This window comes from Carettochelys insculpta, chromosome 6 (assembly GCF_033958435.1).
Source record: "Carettochelys insculpta isolate YL-2023 chromosome 6, ASM3395843v1, whole genome shotgun sequence".
NCBI lineage: Eukaryota > Metazoa > Chordata > Testudines > Carettochelyidae > Carettochelys > Carettochelys insculpta.
Genome location: NC_134142.1, coordinates 67,446,554 through 67,466,479, shown reverse-complemented (window position 1 = coordinate 67,466,479; position 19,926 = coordinate 67,446,554). Strand labels below are relative to the sequence as shown.

At 44.0% G+C, this 19,926-nt stretch overlaps 1 protein-coding gene across 9 annotated transcripts in view; it reads right to left on the bottom strand.

Moving 5' to 3' along the window:
- SLC8A3 (solute carrier family 8 member A3) overlaps positions 1–19,926 on the bottom strand; it is a 179,657-nt gene that overhangs the window by 131,928 nt on the left and 27,803 nt on the right. For 8 of the 9 annotated variants that reach the window (XM_074997170.1, XM_074997163.1, XM_074997165.1 and 5 more), the window contains exon 2: positions 8,569–10,391. In XM_074997170.1, coding sequence (XP_074853271.1) covers positions 8,569–10,334 — 1,766 coding nt within the window. In that variant the 5' untranslated portion in view covers positions 10,335–10,391. Of the gene's footprint in view, positions 1–8,568; positions 10,392–18,438; positions 18,498–19,926 lie in introns of those variants that run through there. The other variant, XM_074997171.1, reaches the window with a different exon arrangement.

Below are 19,926 nucleotides of genomic sequence, written 5' to 3'. Positions count from 1 at the left end.
TAAGCTAGAAATGAGCAGTCTCAGCAGGACCTACATGAGGGAATTTCAGAGTGAGAAATAAACACAACATCCTTCACACTAGCTATATGCTGGGAGATCACCAACCTAGATCACAACCAGGGCTTAGTTGAAAACGAGCGAGCAGAAATTTGGACAGATGTGTGTGCTAACTAAAGCTAGATAGCAGATGTCCTGGCACCTTCCTCTTTCAGAAACGATCAAATCTGGCAACAGAATAGTGCAGGGACCACTCCTTGAAGAGCGATATGTGGGAGCACAATGTCCCAGGAGATAGCCAGAGAGCAGAACTGCTTCTTAATCTGGGTCAGAGAAGGAGCCCGGCATCAGAGCCAGTCTCCTCTTTTACAGGCGGAGAAGGGTGAGAAGGCAGGAATGAGGCTGCATGTGGGTGGTAAGAAGAAGAGACTGGAGGAATAATAGGGTGCCCATACATCCCATTTTGTCTGGGACAGTCCCCTTCTTAAACCCTATCTGGGCTACCCCGACTTCTTTGTCAAATGCGGGTCTTTGTCCCAGTTGCTCTTGCTAACTAGATCAGCTGAGAAGAGCAAACAGGATGAGCGCCGACATTTGTTAGAAAGGTGGGATGCAAAGAAGTGTGCGGGGGAACGAGCAGCAGGGCCGGCCCCACAGAGTGGACAGTCTGGGCTCAGATGAGCCGCAATACCAACACCAGACCCAACCCCACACATCGTGGGGGTTGGTGGCTTGGGGGAGCAGCTCAACAACCCCATGTGGAGTGATATGCAGGAGAGCGGCTTAGGCCAGCCCTGCATGAAGTAGGAGGCCTCAGGTCCACCCCACCCTGTGACCCATTTTCTCTGTAGGAAATATGGTCACCCTATGGGTGAAATGAGAAGTCTATGATAGTCTGAGCTGGCCCCTCATGGTCGTGAGTTATGGAAGAGGAAGGGCTTAGGACAGGAAGAGCTTCCCAAACAGAGAAGTGCTGACTCTCCAAATCAGCACCCTGCCTCAGCTGTGTGGTCCGTCCAACCGAAAACGGCACCTTTTCCTGCAACAGCGAGTCCTAGACATGGAGCACAAATGGCTGTATCAAGCTTCACCATGGTCTTTCCCAAACAGCTCAGAGAGTCACTCAGTGCCTTCCACTGTCTTTCCTGGGCCCCATCTTTGGAACTCCCTGTCTTCTGTGTAACTGCTACAGCCAGTACGGACATGATATCCAAAGCCCAAAATAAAGAGGAATTTATTATTTGTACTGCAGCAGCATTTACTGTTCACCAGTCACACAGTGCTAGGCACCCCACCCCCAACCCCCAAGACAACAGTCCCTGCACCACAGAGCTCACATAGCACATGCCTGATTCAGTAGCTTATCCACACACACACACCCACACAGTGGCAGTGCAACTCCAACTCCAAAATTTAATGGGAGAAGTGGATGAGGAGGGTCACGTGTAGCTCACAAATGACCCCTGTTCCCTGGTAGCTGTACTTTCCAAGAGCTCAGGCTTAATGTTTGTCTCCGGAAATGTTTTCATTAGTGGAGAGACAGGAGGAGGTGATGCTTTTAGCTTCTTCACCACTTCACCTTTATCACAAGCTTTGCATGGAAACCACCTACCGAAGTGGCCACGTTACCGCACATACTTCTTCCAAAATCTCAGAGCGGCTTATTTTGCCCAGAGGGTTAGAGAGCCATTTGCTGCCCATTTAACATTACAGCTCCTGCTGACACCCAGTACTCTCTCTGATCCATGAAATAAATACTGCTGGCAGATGAAAGGGGTGAGGGAGGAGACATGCTCCTCCCTGCCCTGAATAAAAATGAATCTCCAACCATGCACAGCTGTGGATCCCTCAAAACATCTCTTATCCCAGAAACAAAGGCAAGCCACCAAATACATCTACCGCCCAAATTCTAGGTTGAAATCCTTGGGACTGCATCAAGAAACAGAGTGTAATTTGGCCCGTAGGCTTCCAAACGGCATGCAAACTACCTTCCACTAGCACATGCATCTTTCCAAACTGGCACATAGGCAAATGCAAGAAGGTACACAGTCAACATAATTATATACTAAGGTATTGCTAGTAACTGAAAACCTGTGCTGTCACATGGGTGTAATTCATAATATCATAGGCATAAAAAAAGCTAAACATCTGAGTGATGCTTGGGCTGGTTGTGTGAATTTGTGCTGCGCTGAGGGAGTTGTGTCAATGTGTTCTGGTGGGGAAAGAGGGAAGTGCGCTGTGGTGAGGGTTGCTGGTTGTACCATCATGTGGGTGGCTGTGCTGACTGGTGCTGGTGAGGCTGTGCTGAGAGAGGTGCATTGGGGAGGCTGGGAAGTCTGTGTTTATTTGTGCAGGTGACAGTTAACCCAAGTTATCTACTACCCATGCAGTGTCCCTCTCACAACAAAGGAAACTGTTGTGGCAGTGATTGGCTGAGTTATCTCTGATTTTATCTATGGCTCTCGGCATGGCATAAATATTCCAGCTTTACTGTACGTTGTACAGGTGCAAGTCATACATTCAAAGGTCAGAACTTATAAGGTGGATGGCAACAGACTACAAACCCCATGGGAAGGTTCCCAGTGTCCAGTGGTAATTGCACCTAGTGATCTGCTGATCAAAAAGCTATCCTCCATGCTTGTTGCTCTTTCCTTTGCTCTGCACTGACTCAGCCATTCTGGGTTTCCAGCTGACGATCCTGGAATCATAACGTGCAGATTCCTTCCCTGGGTGACAAGTAGCATAACTGTACAAAGCAAAAATATTTTTAAAGAGATTGGTTTGCACCACTGATTCTTAGGGCTTTTGTTTGTTTTTGAAACTTGTTCTGAAACCTAAATGTTGGACTTAATCGATTTGACAGAATCCTTCAACAGACCAGAGTAGTGACACTCAGACCTCAGCGTTTCCAAAGCTAAATTAGTGATCAGCACTATCCAAAAGCTGACATGAAATCATTGTTTCATTTACTATATATTATTCTCCCAGCAACATGACTGGCCAAGTATTATCATTTTATCATCCACAATTGGTTAACAACTTTTTAAAAGGGCCCTGCTTAATAATTAAATCACACTGGCTATGACCACACTAGAGAGCTTTTTTGACAAAATTGGGGTTTTATTGACAACATTCATGGAACCTCTGCACCCAAAATGCATTTTGTCAACACAAGCTGTCAACAAAAAAAAAAAAAGAGCGTAGATGCTCCAGGGGGCCCTTTTGTCAATAGAGCGGGTCAAAAGATTGATCTGCTTTTATGTGTAGATGTGATCTGCAACAGAAGTTTTGTCAGAACATCTCTTCCAACAGTAACTTCTATAAACTGATGCTTCTAGTATAGATGTAGCCACTGTGTTTTAATATCATGTGCTTCAAAGAGCGGCAGGAAACACATTAAAGAGCCACTTGTGGCATGCAAGCCTCAGTCTGAGTATTACCAGCCTAGAAGTGACAGTTCTTACATCAGCTGTTTATGTTGTGTAAAATGGCAAGACACAATCAGAAGTGCCCGTGTTAGAAGTTAGCAACTGGAAGTAACAAATGTATCATTTTATTTTTAAATGGTATAACACCATGAGTCTGAAGCTTTGGTGTTTACTCACCTTTCTCATTAGACAGCAGAGTGCAGGATTACACACTGTGGTTCACAGCACACACGCACACACATACAAAATTTGCCTAGAAAGAGGGCTGGATAATAACAGCATTGTTTGAGGTTCCACACTTCACTCCCCACTCCCACCCAATACACAGGCAAGGAAACTTTGACCATATCAGCCTTGAGAGAATCACAGAAGCAGTAAGCAAGACCCTGTGGCAGGATCCATCTCCCTCTCACACTTTAATTTATTCGTCAGCACAGTTATTTTTAAATCCCTCATTCCCTGGGGTTTTCAGCTTTTTTCCCCCCCAAAACAGAGATGGTTTATTTTATCTTTTTTTTTTTTTTTAAATTGAAGTGAATCTCCCTCAAAGAGAGTGGGAAAAGGGGAACCATTCTGGGGATTATCTCCAGCTGCTGGCTCAGGAGATTAGGTAGAAAGCAGTGTTATTCAACAGAGAGGTGATATGGAATTTGGAGCACCTCACATTGATATAGATACTCTTATACTCCACTGGAGCTGCTTACATACACTCTGCCCACGTACAATGGAGTCTAAATCAGTAACTTGCCCACAAAGAGCCAGAAGAGGATGTAAATTGAAGCTCCCCGCCACTCCAGCTCTTTAGCATGCAGGTTACGCCACTCTATATAGTCAGAAGGCCTGGAAGTCTCATTAGCGTCACTTCCACAAATACTTACACACATGCTTAACTTTACTACCTTGAGTAATCCCAGAGTAGGTGGCAGTCCAGTGGGACTACTCATGATAGTCATGTCGAGTGCATGCTAATGGTATACCTACATTGCAATAAAACACCCATGTCCGGCCTGTGCCACTGACTCAAGCTCAAAGGCCTCAGGCTATCGGGCTATAAAACTGCTGTGTAGGCATTAGGGCTGGAACCTGGGTTCTAGACCCCTCTCTCCATGGGGGTCCCAAAGCCTGGGCTCAAGTCTGTAATTTCACATTGCCACAGCCCATACACTGTGAGTCTGAGTCAGCCAACATGGGCCAGCCATGGGTGTTTTGCTGCAGTGCAGACATACTTATGGCTATGTCTACACTACAGTGATCTTTTGAAAGAGGGCCTTCCAAAGATCTCTTCTGAAAGATCTTATTTTGAAACAGAGTATCTGCACAGCCAGCTCATTCAAAAGAACAGGCCAGGAATCAAAAAATCAGGCCCCACGAGGCCGGCTCCTTCCAAAAAAAGGGCCTGAGGAGGGTCTACACACATTTTCTTTCGAAAGAAGCTTTCGAAAGGGGGTGCTCTTCCTGAAACAGGAGTGGAAGAGCATTTTCAAAAGGAATACTGCATTCTTTCAATTTAATTCCAAAAAGAACGCTTCTACTGTGTAGCTATTTCAAAAGAACTTGCTACTGTAGATGTGGCCTAAATGCTCATAGGAATGGGGCAAATGGATGTTGCAGCTCTTCCCTCCTCTATCAGCAAAAGGCCTTTTAACCATGGTAGTGCAAAGAGAATGAAGGGTTGGTAGGTGAATGCAGGGGAAATCAGTTAATGAATCCACAGCAGGTGACGAAGGGTAGTTTATTGACCCAGTGTTTTCATACAACATTGTGGTGATGAAAAGATCGCCCCACTTTGCTGCATTTTATTTTATCAGGGACTTATCACTTGTCCCAGATATTAAATCAGAGACGCTGCTAATCTGGAGAAGTGCCCAAACCCGGGTTAGAGCAATGCTGATCTTCACAAAAAGGTAAGACGTGGATATGAAGTCTCTGCACTGGCCAGTTTCTACCCTGAACATCTACCCAAAATTATTTCTCCCTTCAGGAAAACACCACCACTCGCGACTCTGCACTTGCTATCTCTTCCGAGTCTCTGAGCCAAATTCTTGCAGTATGCAGACTTCAGTGGCTCACACCAGCTCAGGACCACTCTAACATCTGAAATTACAGGTGCGTATTCAAGCTTAAATGTCAGATGTTTTGAGGCTCACTCATGACTAGCTGGTATCATTCTGAAGGGTAAGGTGCCTCCCAATATAGGTGCCCCCCAAAACAATTTTATTTTAAAGTAAGAGATGGGAACCCACTGTGTTGTTTGAGCATGTTCTACCCACACTTCAGAAACTCAACCATTTGACTGTGTCAGGGACAAGTGTTGTAAGTGGCAGCATTTGATGTGTGCAAGTGCAGGGATTCCATCTTGGAGAACAGATTTTCACTTTCGCTGAATGTGGTTTAGCTCAAAGCATTTTAGCGGTTGGGTGAACAGGACCTTAAAATCGCTACCCTTCTTTGTAAAGAAAAAGTTTTCAGTGACAGAGATGGGGCTGGTTGGAACATTACATTGTTTAAAGTAGTTCTGTCAGTAATCCAGCCCGCTAGACTCCAATGTTCCAACAACACCTATCACATTGGAGAACCCAGTTAACACATGGGTGAGCTCCACACAATTAGAACTAAACCATGTTGTAGGTGTGTCCCCCAGCACAACAGATTTTAATTGCATACATGAGACCTTGGTCTACCTTGTCCAGGGAGTGCAGACTGAGGACCAGTTATAGTAGCAGAGTCTGGCACCATGACCCATGGTTACCTTCTTCCTGTGGCAGAAAACTGAGGACAAAGCTGATCACCTTCAATCTTTTATTCAGGCTTGGAATAATTCAGTTGGTCTGTTTTCATAATTGTGACAGATCATGTTGAAGCTTAGTTTTAAGTATTTTTTTCTATTGTTATCAATGTAAATTTTCCACAGTTGCAGGAAACTTTGGGGGAGGGGCAGAATATTTAATGACAATGAACAAGATTCAAAAAGTTAACACCTGATAACCGTTGAAACACAAATTGTCAACATCATGTGTCAAAATATACAAAATCAATATCCTTAACTCAAATAACTTCTCAAGAAGCATTTTTCTTACTTTGACCAGCTGTACATTTCAGATATTGAGAGAAATAGTTTTGTGCGTGTGTGTCTACGTACACACAGTGAAATTGACATTTACCACCACACATCTAATCCTTCCAAGCCTATGTTTACTGTTGGTGATCTCAGCTGACCAGCAGTGTCTAGTCATCTATCAAGGAATAACATGTCAGTACAATCAAGTACCATGACTGTGGAAATCAACTAAATGAAAAAAAACGGTGACAGGTAGGCAAAGACCATGGGAAGATGTCAGAGTTCTGCATCCTCTCTCTATAACTGAGTGTACCAGCACCTACATGTGTACTGTACGAGGACACTTCGTACAGTAAATTTCTTTCTTTGTTGCCAGTTGCAACTCAGCACAACTCTTCCTTTTATGTCTCAAGTGATTGGGTGTTAACAAGAAGCATCTGAGAACTCAACACTAGGAAAAGTGACCATCATGTCGATGCCACTTCTCGGTAAAAGGCTCTCATCTCAAGAGATTTTTTCCTCATCCACCACTCATTTTAATGGAAGGTATTTAAAGCAGTTAAACATTACTACACCTCGGGTCCTTGTTACTCACGACTCCGGACTGCTGTTTTGTTTTTGACTCTCACATCAGTTATGTTTGTACATAATGAAAGAGTTAAATTAACAAGACAGGTTCACACCATTAGAGGCCATGCAATCCTTTTCATCCCCAACTGGAGGAGTGCTTGTGTTTTGTTTTGTATGAAAACACCAGGTCATACAGAGCAGTGGAATGCTGATTTGCGGTGTTTTAGGCCATCACTATAGAACACTGCAGCACTTTTAAGGGGAAAAAACAGTAGTAAATAAACTCATGGGAAAGGACAGTTTACTCAGAGATGATCACACAGAAGGCTCCTCAAAAGCTGAAGATTTACCTTCCCCCTCTAATGCCTATGCTAAGATCCATGTAAAGAAAACCCTGAGAGTAGAGTACTCCTGGGTTCAAACAGCTCTAGGCAGAGCACACAGACTGGAATTATTACACAAACCAGCAAGGGTGTGGTTTGCTGCCAATCTTATGGATTAGGCTACCACAGGGATTCACTGGTTGTACGAGAAGCAAAGAAAGGCTACATACGAGTCTAGCACAAGGGAGGGGAAGAGCCCTTGTTAGGTAAGTGGCTTGTATTAACCAGGAGGTGGCTGCTCTGATTGAAAACCAAAGCTACAGAAGGACTTTTAGTATCCCAAACTGGCACATTCAGAAGTCCATTAAAAACTATTTAAAGGAATTTTTCCCCTCTCCCCTCTCCCTTTACTCAGAACTAACACTTCTACTGCATGGGGAAATTCAGGTCTCAACTTGCTGTTTGCTGAAGGGAGAAAAAGATGGGAAGGGGGGATTAATGGAAGAACTCCCTATACAACAGAGGCTTAGCTTAGTGATCAAGGGCCTGGTCCTGCAGCTATTACTCCCATCGCCTGAGCTCCCAACCATTTCCATTGCTCTCAATGTTACCTTAGCTCTTTCCAGGTCAGATTTTCAAAAATGCTCATAATTGCTCCTTCTCTGCTGCTGCCACCACTGGAGTGAACAGAAGCAAAATTCAGCCAGTGCTGAGGTTTTACAAAAATCGCACCCTATTTAATGACTAATGAAAATCTGCCCTCTTACATTGGTAACGAGTAAATGTTATAATTAATTTAGCTAATGTCTGTGAGGCTGAGCCTCAGATTGTTTTTGTTTCCTACTCACTATCATACCTGCTATCCTCAAAACTAGAGGATCATGAAAATGTCTACAATACAACCTCCAAGTCCCACTAACTGCTTTGAGTACATGATGCTGGGTATTACAGGTCTTCTCACTGACAAAAATTTCCAAGCCCCATTTTGCCATCCCGGGGAGGGGAGGGACAAGAGGTATTTCCCTCTTAGATCCTGCTGTAGGGTTCTTGCACGGGAAGAGGTAAGTTTGGAAACTGAAGGAGAGCTGGAGAGAGTAGCCCATTATCTGATGTCTGCATTACCTGTGATGAAAGCAAACATGGAGTTAACCACAAGAACTAGGACAGGTAAAAGAAATTAAGGGGTACTTACACAGTTTCATCATTCTTAAACTCCAGTTCCCCATAAGCATCTTCAAAATCCTCTCCACCTCCTTTTGCTGTCCCTTCTACTGTTCTAAATGGGACTATGACTGTACCTCGAGCACCTGATGTCCTAAGGACTTTGACTTCCATCACACCAATGCTCTCGCTGACATGCATCACATCACACTCAAATGTGAAGATGCCCGCATGGTCATCATCCAAGATAGTCACTGTAGCCACGCAAGGGGAAGCCAGTATAGCCTTTGGGTAGGGCAAATTGTTGAGCTCGGCAGGTTCCTCAGTCTCAACCACTCGGAGGTTACTAAGCCGCACAAAGAAGTGCTCATCTTCCTCAAAGATGTCATCATCAATGATCCCTACAGAGAACTCCTTTTGGGTCTCCCCTGACTTCAAGACCACAGTTCCCTCTGTGAATTCATAGTCAGCACCAGCATTGGCAGAGCCATCCTCTGTTTTGTAGTCCACATAGAGGGTCTTGGTTATGTCACCCCCTTTCCGCACCACTGTCAGGAGCACAGCGCCACAGTTCTCAAGGCATTGGTAGGAGCACGGATCAAAATAAACTTTGGAGATGAATTCCTCAGGCTCATCTGCCTGCACCTCATGCAAGCTGGTGCTTTTCTTGGCTTGCTCAGCTGCATGCTTTTTCAGAATGTTGCCAGCTCCAGTCATCATTCTGGTAGCTTGGATTCGGTAAAAGGCTCTGCTCTTTTGCTGATGAGATAAGGCATAGTAGTTGGCCATCTCTACCAGCTGGTCCAAGTCCTTTTCCGGGTGCTTTTGCTTCAGATCCTTGAGGATCCGGATCATCTCTTTGCGAGATTCATCCACCTCTTTCCCCTCCATAGTCACTAAATTTCCATCCAGAAAGTGGGAGTTCATCATTTTGCCATCCATTTCTATTCCCTTTGGATGCTCGCCTTCTGTCTCAATAATAATGCCTCTGTGCTTGTCAGTACGATACTTTTTGTGCATGTACTTATAGAAAAGCAGCCTTCTATCTGCCACCCAAGCCAGGAGAACACAGAGAGGGAAGAAGAACAGAGTGAGCAAGCCTTCCCAGACCTGCACCACACCCGGAGAGAAGACAGCGAGGATCATGTACAACCAGATATAAGCAAAGATGCTCCATGCAGATGTGACAAAGAAGACCCTCAGGTGTTTTATTTTTCTGGTTTCCCCATCCGGGATCACATAGACGCAGATGGCAATGATGATAAACATGTTGAAAGCTGCACTGCCAACAATGGTAGAGGGTCCCAGGTCTCCAGCTATGAATCCGTGGCCACATACCTCTATCAATGACAGAAGAATCTCAGGTGCAGAAGAGCCTAGAGCCATTAGGGTCAGGTTAGAAACAGTTTCATTCCAAACCCGAATAGTAGTTGTGGTGGTCTCCCCATTTGGTTTCTTGATTGTAATCTCTTTTTCTTGGGATGTAATGACCTCTATTGATGCCATGAAACGATCTGCAATGATGGAGACGCCGAGGAACATGTAGATAAGTGCCACAAAATAAACAATAACCCTGGCAATTTTGTCCCCAAGGGATGGGTTTTCTGGGTACCATATTGGTAAAATAACACCTTCCTTGCAATCAGAAGATCCTGAGCATGAGCTGTTTTGTCCTGTACTTAGAGACTCTCCTGTTACACCAGCGTCCACCTGCAAACCATGTAAAAACAGCACAAAGGTAACCAGCCCAAAGTGGAGGAAGGCTGAGGTGAGAGGCTGCAACCTTAACCACGCCATACACAAAAGTTGGCTTCCACTGCGTAGATGCAACTGTCTTCTGAAAACACCAAGTATCTGAAATGGACAAAACAGATGGGGAGAAGCATGAGACAGAGGCAAACAAGAAGTGATGTTCTCATATGCACACTTCAGTACCTTACTGCTGAGGAGCTGTAATAGAAATACAGTGTCTGACCCTCCACCACTTAGAAAAAATGGTAATTCCTCAGTGGGAGAGATTCTTGGGCTACGGTTACAGTACAGCGCTCTGTCGACAGAAGTTACTGTCAGCAGAGATTTCCCAACAAAACTTCTGTCAACAGAGCACAGCCACACACAACAGCTAATCAAAAGAATGCTCGGCTCTGTCGACAGAGAAGCCGCGCTGCCCAGCTGGTCTCTTGACAACACAATCACCCTGAAGCACAGCAGACAGAACTGCCCATTGTTCTGGACGCCCCGTTTGTCGAGAGAAGACCTCCCCCCTGCCACCGGCCCCCGAGCAGCCACACAACTTTTTTGTTGAGCAGCGTTATGCCTCATGGCTGAAAGACAGAACGCTGCCAGCAAAAGTGCTGAATTTTGTTGACAAACTGTTGACAAAGCGTATTTTGTGTGGGGATGTTCCACCAGTTTCGTCGGCAAAACTCACTAGTGCAACCATAGCCTAAATGTACATCACAAAGAGCAATGGTATCTTTGAAGGTCAGGTGCTGACTGGAGAGAGGAACTGATAAACAAGTAACTGAGATGGAAATTATTTATATGAACCCAATTCTTGAGCAACAACATGTTTAATTTAGGGCCCAGCTACCCACTAACAAATCTCCCAACAGCTCAGTGGAGGCCCACAGAAGTCAGATGAATTATATAAAACAAACTGAAGCTGGACACACGTGGTGTTAGAAACAAAGAAATTACCTACTCTGCCTCCCTTTTGCCTTTCCTCCTATTACCTAAAGGGGATAAAGTGGCTCAGGTGGTGACACAGTTAGCACGACTTAATTCTGTTGAGTAGCCTACACAGGAAAGTAGTAAATGAGACTGAAGCCAGCAAAGTGGATGAGGTGTTCACGCAGCCAACCACTACTCCACTTAGCACCCTTGTTGGGAATTTCAACAGAAAGCCCCTGATTGGGCCACAGAAACTGACATTTTCTCTTTCCTGAGATGTGCCTCCAAGTAAGGGATAGACGTACTGGCACAGGAACGGCCAGCCTGGAACAGTAACTACTACCACTACTGTTGTGATGGTGTACACATACTGTGCACCAATGGCTCCACTCACCAGGGGCATCAGTACACCATACTTCACCACCACCAAATTCACACCAAAATTTAGAAGAACAAAATAAAAACGCAAGAGCTCAGTAACACTCTGCTTAAAGGCTTGATAATACCACAGCCATAGAGAGTTACACTAATGAGCGAATATATAATAGCAAAATCACATAGTCAGTGGCATTCCCACTAGTCCCTAGATAGATTAGACTGACGGACATCTCTACCTATTTTCTAGCCCTGTATAAAGTAAAAGTTGCCTCTCCCCTTAGCTCACCAGGAAAGATAACCAGGTCAAAGAACTTGATACTGGATTTTGCTACTTATTGAATTATATGATAACAGACCTTCCACTGGTTAACAATTGGGTCTACACCACATACGCTGCCACAAAACAAGCTGTTCTCTTATAGCTATAGTATGCTGAGGCATTTGCTAACATGGTTAATCAATCTGGTATGGGCTCTGTGAATCTAAAGAGTTTCACATGGAACCTTGATCTTAAGAGTAGGATTTTCAAAAGTATATAAATGTCTTAGGATAATACATCCACTGGACTTTCAATCTGCATTGTTTTTCAATGGGACTTGTACTCCCAAGTCACTCAGGCAGATTTAAAAAGGCATTTTGATGCCTTTAAAAATCTGTCCCTTGGATGCTTTTGAAAACCCAACCACAAATGCCTCAAGAGGATAGAAAGCACTGCGTCTATTCCAGGCAGCCTTTAATGTTACTAGTGTGAACAAATGCTTTACAAATGGCTGTTTTATCATCCTCATCTTGTTATGTCATACACTTCTTCCCAAAAGCAGCCACAATCTCTCTGAATCTACAAAAATGTTTTTAACATCCAGATAAGAATCTATAGAGACAAGCAATATAGGAAGGAAAGAATGGACAAAGACTACAAATGAACAAAGGCATCCTTGACAAAGCACAGCAGAAAGTAGTGAATGGATTATGCAGTATCAGAACCACAAATCTGCACTTTTGGTATGAAAAAAGATGGCAAGAAATAAACACATCTTTGACGCTACCCAGATGAATTCAATAGTAAAAGACTCTCCCCAACTTGCTTTCTCTAGTGCCTTATCCTTCTGTTTTTGACCTATGGATGGTATCTGGTGCCCATTGATAGACTCAGAAATAAAAGCATCCATGGAACATGTCCAGTACAGATAGTAACGCTGCCCACTCCCTTTGCTGCTTTCCCAACATGTCTCTGTGGAACCCAGTCTAAAGCAATAGGAAATGTCAGCCCCTGCCAGCAATGGGCTAGGAGTGCATGGTACTACCTCAGCACCAGGAGGCTGGAATAGATACTCATGCAAAGTCTGTTCCAGCCGTACACCCCAATAAGTCTATTTATCTATCTGATGTAGCCCTGTTGGCTCCTACTCCCATCCCATTCCTCATCCCATTTTCAGAACTGACAAGGCGGATCAGGTAACTCTTCTTACTGGACCAACTTCTGCTGGTGAGAGACACAAGCTCTCTCTTCCCAACACAATTTGAACCCTGGAAGATACTACCTCACTCGCCCAGTCTCTCTAGTATCCTGGGGCCAACACAGCTACAACTACTCTGCATTTATAAAAATGAGTTTGGTGTCTAAGTCCCATTGGAAGTCAGAGTCTCATCTATACACTGTATTAGCAATGACACTTCCGTCCCTCAAATCAAATCACTGCTATCACCAATGGCCCACTCTGTGATCTTGCCTCCTTCTATAAATTAACAACAGGAGATTTAGCTCAGATATTAGGGAAAGCTTCCTAACCATAAGGATAGTCAAGCCTGGGAACAGTCTTCCAGGACAGGTCACAAACTCCTCATACCCTCTGATGTTTTTGAGAACAAGCTATACTAAAGCCCACCAGGTATGATCTAGGTTTACTTGGACCTACCTCAGCACCAGAGGCTAGACTAGATGACTAGCTAAGGTCCAGTCCAGCCACACACACCCATGATTCTATCTGTCTGCCTTATGTAGCACCAATGGTTTCTACTGTAGTTCATTTTCCACACCACTCTGAGGCCTTCCCAGCCAATAATTTTTAAAAATGTGTAATGGATAGTTATATTGATTATTCCTCAAACTACCTGAATGAGATTTCTACAGCAACCTCTCTCATTGGTAGATTCTATTTACATTTCTGGATTTCTAAACTCAGCCTCTGGTTCCGCAGTGAAAACACAAGCTTGACAACATATTTCTTCCCTCTTCTCACTCGCTGTTGTGATGGGCCCTGTTCACATCAAGCAGAAGTCACAGTTATTTTCAGAGACAATGTAACAAGTGACCCAAACCTGCCATCCTTAAATAGACAAAGCTCCCCATTGAGACCCAAAGAAATTTTGTCTTCATAAGGGACTCCAAGATAAGATCTCAATATGCTTTCAATAACATAACATTTAAGTTAAACAGTCCTAAAACCGCAATACAGCATCCTCCATACACCTCTGGGAACCAGTGTAAAAGTGCTTTGTAATGATATATTTACTCGATTTAAAAAATGTATGTTAATAAAACATTCACATAAATATTAAACATTCATAAGTCAGGAAATGCAAAAGTTATGATTCTCTTTGCAGCCATAAGTCACCTGCATCGCTTATGCAAGATCCTGTTTGGCCCTCATATGTATCTCAAAATTATTTGAGATGACATTTGCCCTCATATACAACTCAGATTGTAATCACTGGAGTTGCCTGTGTTGCTCTGAGAGCAGAATTTGCCCAGCTGTATATTAAAACAAATATAAACAACATTACACTGTCACAAATAGATCAGAATATTCTGTTACAAAGAAAACTTTTGCTTCTAAACTGCAACCCTCATATATTACTGTCTCCATTCCCAGGCAACCTATCCTGGCTGAGGCCCTCAGCCAGTTCCCCACATATTCTCCTTTCATGCGGCAGGGCCATCCCTCCACTTCTTTTAGGGTGTGACTTCCTCGTCCAGACACTCTCTGACTGGATCTCTGAGCTGCACTTCTTTGGATACCAACTGGGACTAAGTCACTGGGACCACCTGAGCTGGACCCTGCCAGGGTCTCTCTTTGGAAGCTGGGACAGCTCACATTTGAAACGAGACAGAAACAGCTTCTTCAAAGCCCAGTAGGGTTTCTTGTGTCTGTAAGGTAGTCTGTGCTTAGCTGGCATTCCCTTATTCTTACATTCTCTCCAGCAGTTGTTCAAGTGAGTCTGGCTTATTCCCCATCCCTGAATCAGGAGAACCAGCCGACACCACTGGCAGCATTCTCCCTTTGTCTTGGAGCATACCTCTGAGGCATTTCAACAAGAACCAAGCTGCATACTTTCACCTCCAGTGTGAAATCAGTGCTGCTGTGTGGCTTAGAGACATGGCACATCGTCCAGAGCAACACTAAGGAAATTCAGATGTTTGTCAATAAATGCTTTAGACATGTTCTCCTACTTAAGTGGTACAACAGAATGCAAAACGAATCCTTGTGGACCAAAACAAACCAGAAGCCAATGGAGGTCCAGATCAAGAGAGAAAATGGTGACGGACAGGCCACATCCTGCATAAGGACCATGAGGAACGTATCACGAGACAACCATTAGAATGGAATCCAAAGGGAAGGAGGAAGAGGGGACGTCCCAAACAAAGATGGTGACGAAGCTTCCTGGATGAAGTAAAAGCAGCTGGCTTAACGTGGGATCAAATCAAGACTATCGCTAAGGATCGCAAGAGATGAGAATGACCGTGGAGGACCTATGCTCCATTAGGAGCCCAAAGGAATTTAAAAAAAACCCCTCTACACAGCAGCTGAAATTCCCACCCAAGGAGACAGACATGCAGTGGTTTTGCTGAAGCTGATGATCATGGCAGCATGGGTGGGAGCTGTTGCAGTAAAATAAATGGAATAGATGCATCCAAAGAGACAAATGAGTCGTTAACAAGATCCTGAAATTGCCCAACATTAAACAGTTTTAAATAAGGTTTGGGATATGGTAGACAGAGATCACAGCCCCATTTAGAACTATGGGGAACAGTTTTTAATAATTTTTTTAAAACTTTTTATTAAAGGTTAAAAGAAAAAACAGCTAAAGTACTTGAAATGTGAAGTGTTAAATAAGAGTTCTGCTTTAACAAAATCCCTTATTCCCTGTCCTTTTAACTGGAGAGTTTCTGAAAAGAATCCCTGTGGTTTGACAGCCTCTTTAGATGGTATGAAAGATGGCAGTAACCATAGACACTTATTCCATGGAGCATCCACAGAAAAAATTCATGGCACCTCAGGCTGCCAAACTCACCCTGCCAGCCCTTCTCCAGTATCAGTGGCCCCACTGATTAACTCCCTCTCCCTCCCATCACCACCTGCTCACCATACAACAGTTGTTCAGCACATGCAGTAAGCACTGGGAGACTGAGGGAGGAGCAAGGAGGGGGTGCGCTCAGGGGAACGGGTGAGAAGCAGTGGGGTGAGGATTTGAGAAAAGAAGGGGAGCAGGCAGAGCGGGGACAGGAAGAAGTGCGGTGTGGTAGGGGTTTGCGACAAGCAGTTGGGTACCCCCTGGTTGGAGAGGAAGTCAGTGCCTAGGGTAATAACCAACCTTTTGCGGAACAGAGAAGATAGTTGAGATGGGCTTGTGCAGTCCTTGTTGACATTCTTAAGAGTCCATTCCAATTTCTTAGGAGACAGGACAAAAGAGAAAGAAAAAAAAACCAGCCAAGATAGAAAGTACAGCTTCTGCCTCTGGTGTTGACTGCCACTTGCAACCTTGCTTCTTGAAAAATGTAGGCAAAGTACATGGTCTAAGCAACCACTTTCAGCCCTAGCCAACTTGTGCCAGCATAGGACTATTGAGGGCACTGCATTTAGTTGCCTTTCTGGTCACTTGCTTACAGCAGCACTGCAAAACACGCAGTCTTGGCCAGAGAAGCCAGATTCTTACTAGACAGAAGAAATAAAAGAAAGGGATAGGAAGGAGAAGAAATGAAGAAGGGGAAGAAAAGGAAATAAGAAAGGAAAGTGGGAGGAGACCATTTCACAACCCCAGTGGCACCTGGGATTCAGCTGTAGCCAAAATCATTTTGGTCCCTGTCTCTGTGGTACGGTCTGGCAGGATGTCTCTAGGGATGAGGACAAAAAAGGCACAATAGTGTCATCCTGGATCCTAAGATCCCAGGAGATTGTGGCCGTGGCCACAAGATGGTGATTCTCACTCCTTCCCTGGTACTTGTTTTTGAGTCTCCCAATGTTAAAATAGACATCTTTCCCCTAAAGTCACTCCAAAAGGAATGATGGACGGAATAACCAATCCCCTCATTGTTTTGTCCCCCAGTTGTGGCTAATTTCCAACACACCAATTTTGGGTTATTAATTTCCAGCCTTGCATTTCTTTTGTTTACCAAGAAAGATTTTCCCACCCTATGCATGTTATATCAGTAGGGCTTTACGTTTGGACTAACTCAATCTATCTTCCTTTTGCCCATTTCCTCATCAACATTTGCTGTCACAATAACCTAACACATTTCACTTCCATTTACTTTTTACACTGAGTTCACAAATACGATACTTGTATAGGCCCAATGGTCACAACACAGCTTGGAATAGCCATGGAGTAAAAACCCAGAGGGCTGAGCAAGTTGGTACTGGGGTAGTTAACCCAAGCCACCACCCATGTTGCTGCAGCCACACAGCTGTTTTCAGCATGTGATCTCCAGCAGAGGTAGGGTCTCTCTCAGAAGTGCTAGAAGTAGGTGAGGCTGGGGTCCTGCCACACTCCAGGACTCGAAGTGGTTTCTATTATATACAAAGTTAAAGTTTGAGTCAATGGCTGTCAGCAGCTCCATCACACAAATTGTTCCCACACCCTGGTCTCTTTTCACCTTAGATTTAGCCTTGGGAAGAGTAGAACACTTGATTTTGTGGGTCCAGCTAGGCAACTTCTCCCTCCATCTGAAGGCCCAACCAATGTTATATTAACGCTCTCTAAGGTGGGTGCCTGTCTTGCCCTTGTAATTGTTTTACCTTTCTGCTAGGTCCCTCAAGAGCCCCTTTACTGCCGCCTTTGATTTAACTCTATGCATTCAGCAATACACATATGAATGGGGAAACCAAGCCACACATACTACTACTAAGAAATAAGACAGATATTTTCCCAGTTCATCCCTGTTACAGTAACACAGTAGCTGCATTTATTTTCTTTGGCTATTTGCTGTTTAAATAAAAGAAAATTAATTTATTGTACAGTATCAAATGCCAGTGTAACTATGGAGTGTTAATATCTTCCTGTTTATATCGTTCACCTTTGTAACATCAGATATATCTGTTCACTTAACCGCTTCTTCAACTGTATGTCTTCCCACCGCTATCACGTTAAACACACACACTGTAGGGAAAGATGGTAAGCATGCACCACAGAGATAAATGATGAGCTACTGAGAAAGAATAAAGGAAAATGAAAGCCAAAAGCTGTGATATAAATTGATGAGCTCAGGAACTAATGTTCAATACCAGGACTCCTCTAGAACGGTTTTCTGCTATTATCAGATACGCAAGGAAATTCCCCATTCTACAGCAGCTCACATCTCTTACCCACAAATGTTTTCAAGGTAAGTTCCTGGAAAATATTTTTGGGTAAAACTCAAACTGTAGCATGGGGAGTACCCCAAAGATCCTGTCACTTTAAATCTAGGACAGAAAGTTAACTAAGGGGACAGTATCGAGACAGCAGTATTTCTGTTATTACAGGAGTGATATTCAAGAAAACTCAGGGTTTGTCCACCTTGGATTCTTCCCCCGGTCTTCTGTAGCAAAATTCTTGCAGATGTGTCTGGAAAAGCCTACTGGCACAGATGCCTTACCTAAAAAAATTACTTGCATGAGAACTTTTTCTCCCACTCACAGTCTAGCTTGCTTTCCTCTGAAAGACTGCCAGCCACTAGATTCATGCAGGCATCTGCAAACAAAAAAACATATCAGCTTGTTTTGCCTGAAGACAGCAGGTAAGTGCTGGCTGCTCTCCACATGCCTCCAAAGCCACAGCCAGGTTGCTCTTCCTCAAACAAAATATGAAGTCATTCTCTTTTACTCATGCTGTGGGACAGCTCTGCTAGCAAAAGCAAATGTAATTTTGAAGGGGTTCTATGAGGCTCTTTGCAACTGGGGTTGGGGAAAGAAGGAACCTTGTGGAACTAGCACACCCAGATAACATGTACTGTAGTAGGATATTGGGGTGTCCATCACCTCCTGCTCAGATCATGCATTTGATGTGTGGAACCATAGCTTTTCCCAGCAAAGCCACATGTTCACTTTTATTCCTGGGTAGGCTGATAAATGGAACACAAGAGCTATAAATAAAAAGTCAAAGTAGAGTCCCTGCTCACTTGTTACTCAGGCAACCCTATGAACTTCACAGTGGGAGTTTTTTCTAGGTTTAGAACCTTGCAGTTTGGCCTTCAAAATCACAGCAGGATGAACACAACATAGAAGCCCTCATTCTCCCCTCCCCTCAAAAAACACAACAGAAAACAGCAACTGAGAACATTCAGCGCCATATGGATCTACACTCACACACCAGATTTGCAAGAGGCTCTTGCTGTTATGCGTGTTTCCATTACGTTCAGAATTTTGGAGTGGTGGCAGAAGGCAGCGGGACACTCCGGCAGCCTGAAGTCCCATGTTTAGCAACAAAACATCTACAGTAGTGCAAGTTTCCTCCACATTTCCCTACTTCTGCCCACTTCAGAGCAGGACTCAGTCTGGTCATGGTGACAAAGCTGGTCAAAATTTGTTACTGAATCTTTGCCTCCATGAGAAATGTCATTTGACTAAACAAATTTTCCTGAGAAAATCTGGTTTTGCTGAAGTTTTTCAGATTTTCATAAAAAAAAAAACAAACCCAACTAATTCAGTTGTCAGAACTCGGCCTCTTCAATTTTTTTCCACATATTCAAAGTTCATCACTGGAAATAAAACACACTACTTGATTAATCTTACAAAAGTTGGACCAGTGTAAGTACATCGATTGTTGCATCAGTGCCAGGTCTTAATGGCAAGTGCGCTGATGGATATGTCACTATTAACTAGACTGAGATTCACCAACTCATTTCCAACAGGCCACCAAACAGCCATGAAATGCTCATGGATTTGGTTCCCTATATTCCTGGGCTGTGTTTGAACCAGTGCCTTACAGCAGGAAATCTTCCAAATTTCATTATCAGTCCCCTAACATATCTCCCCTTAGTTTGGCTCCTGAGAAAAGCCACAACAGGAAACAGTAGGTGGCCCTTGTTTGTCATTGCTTTGTACTCCACCCTAAATGTGCCAAAAACCTTGGCTTTATATAGCAA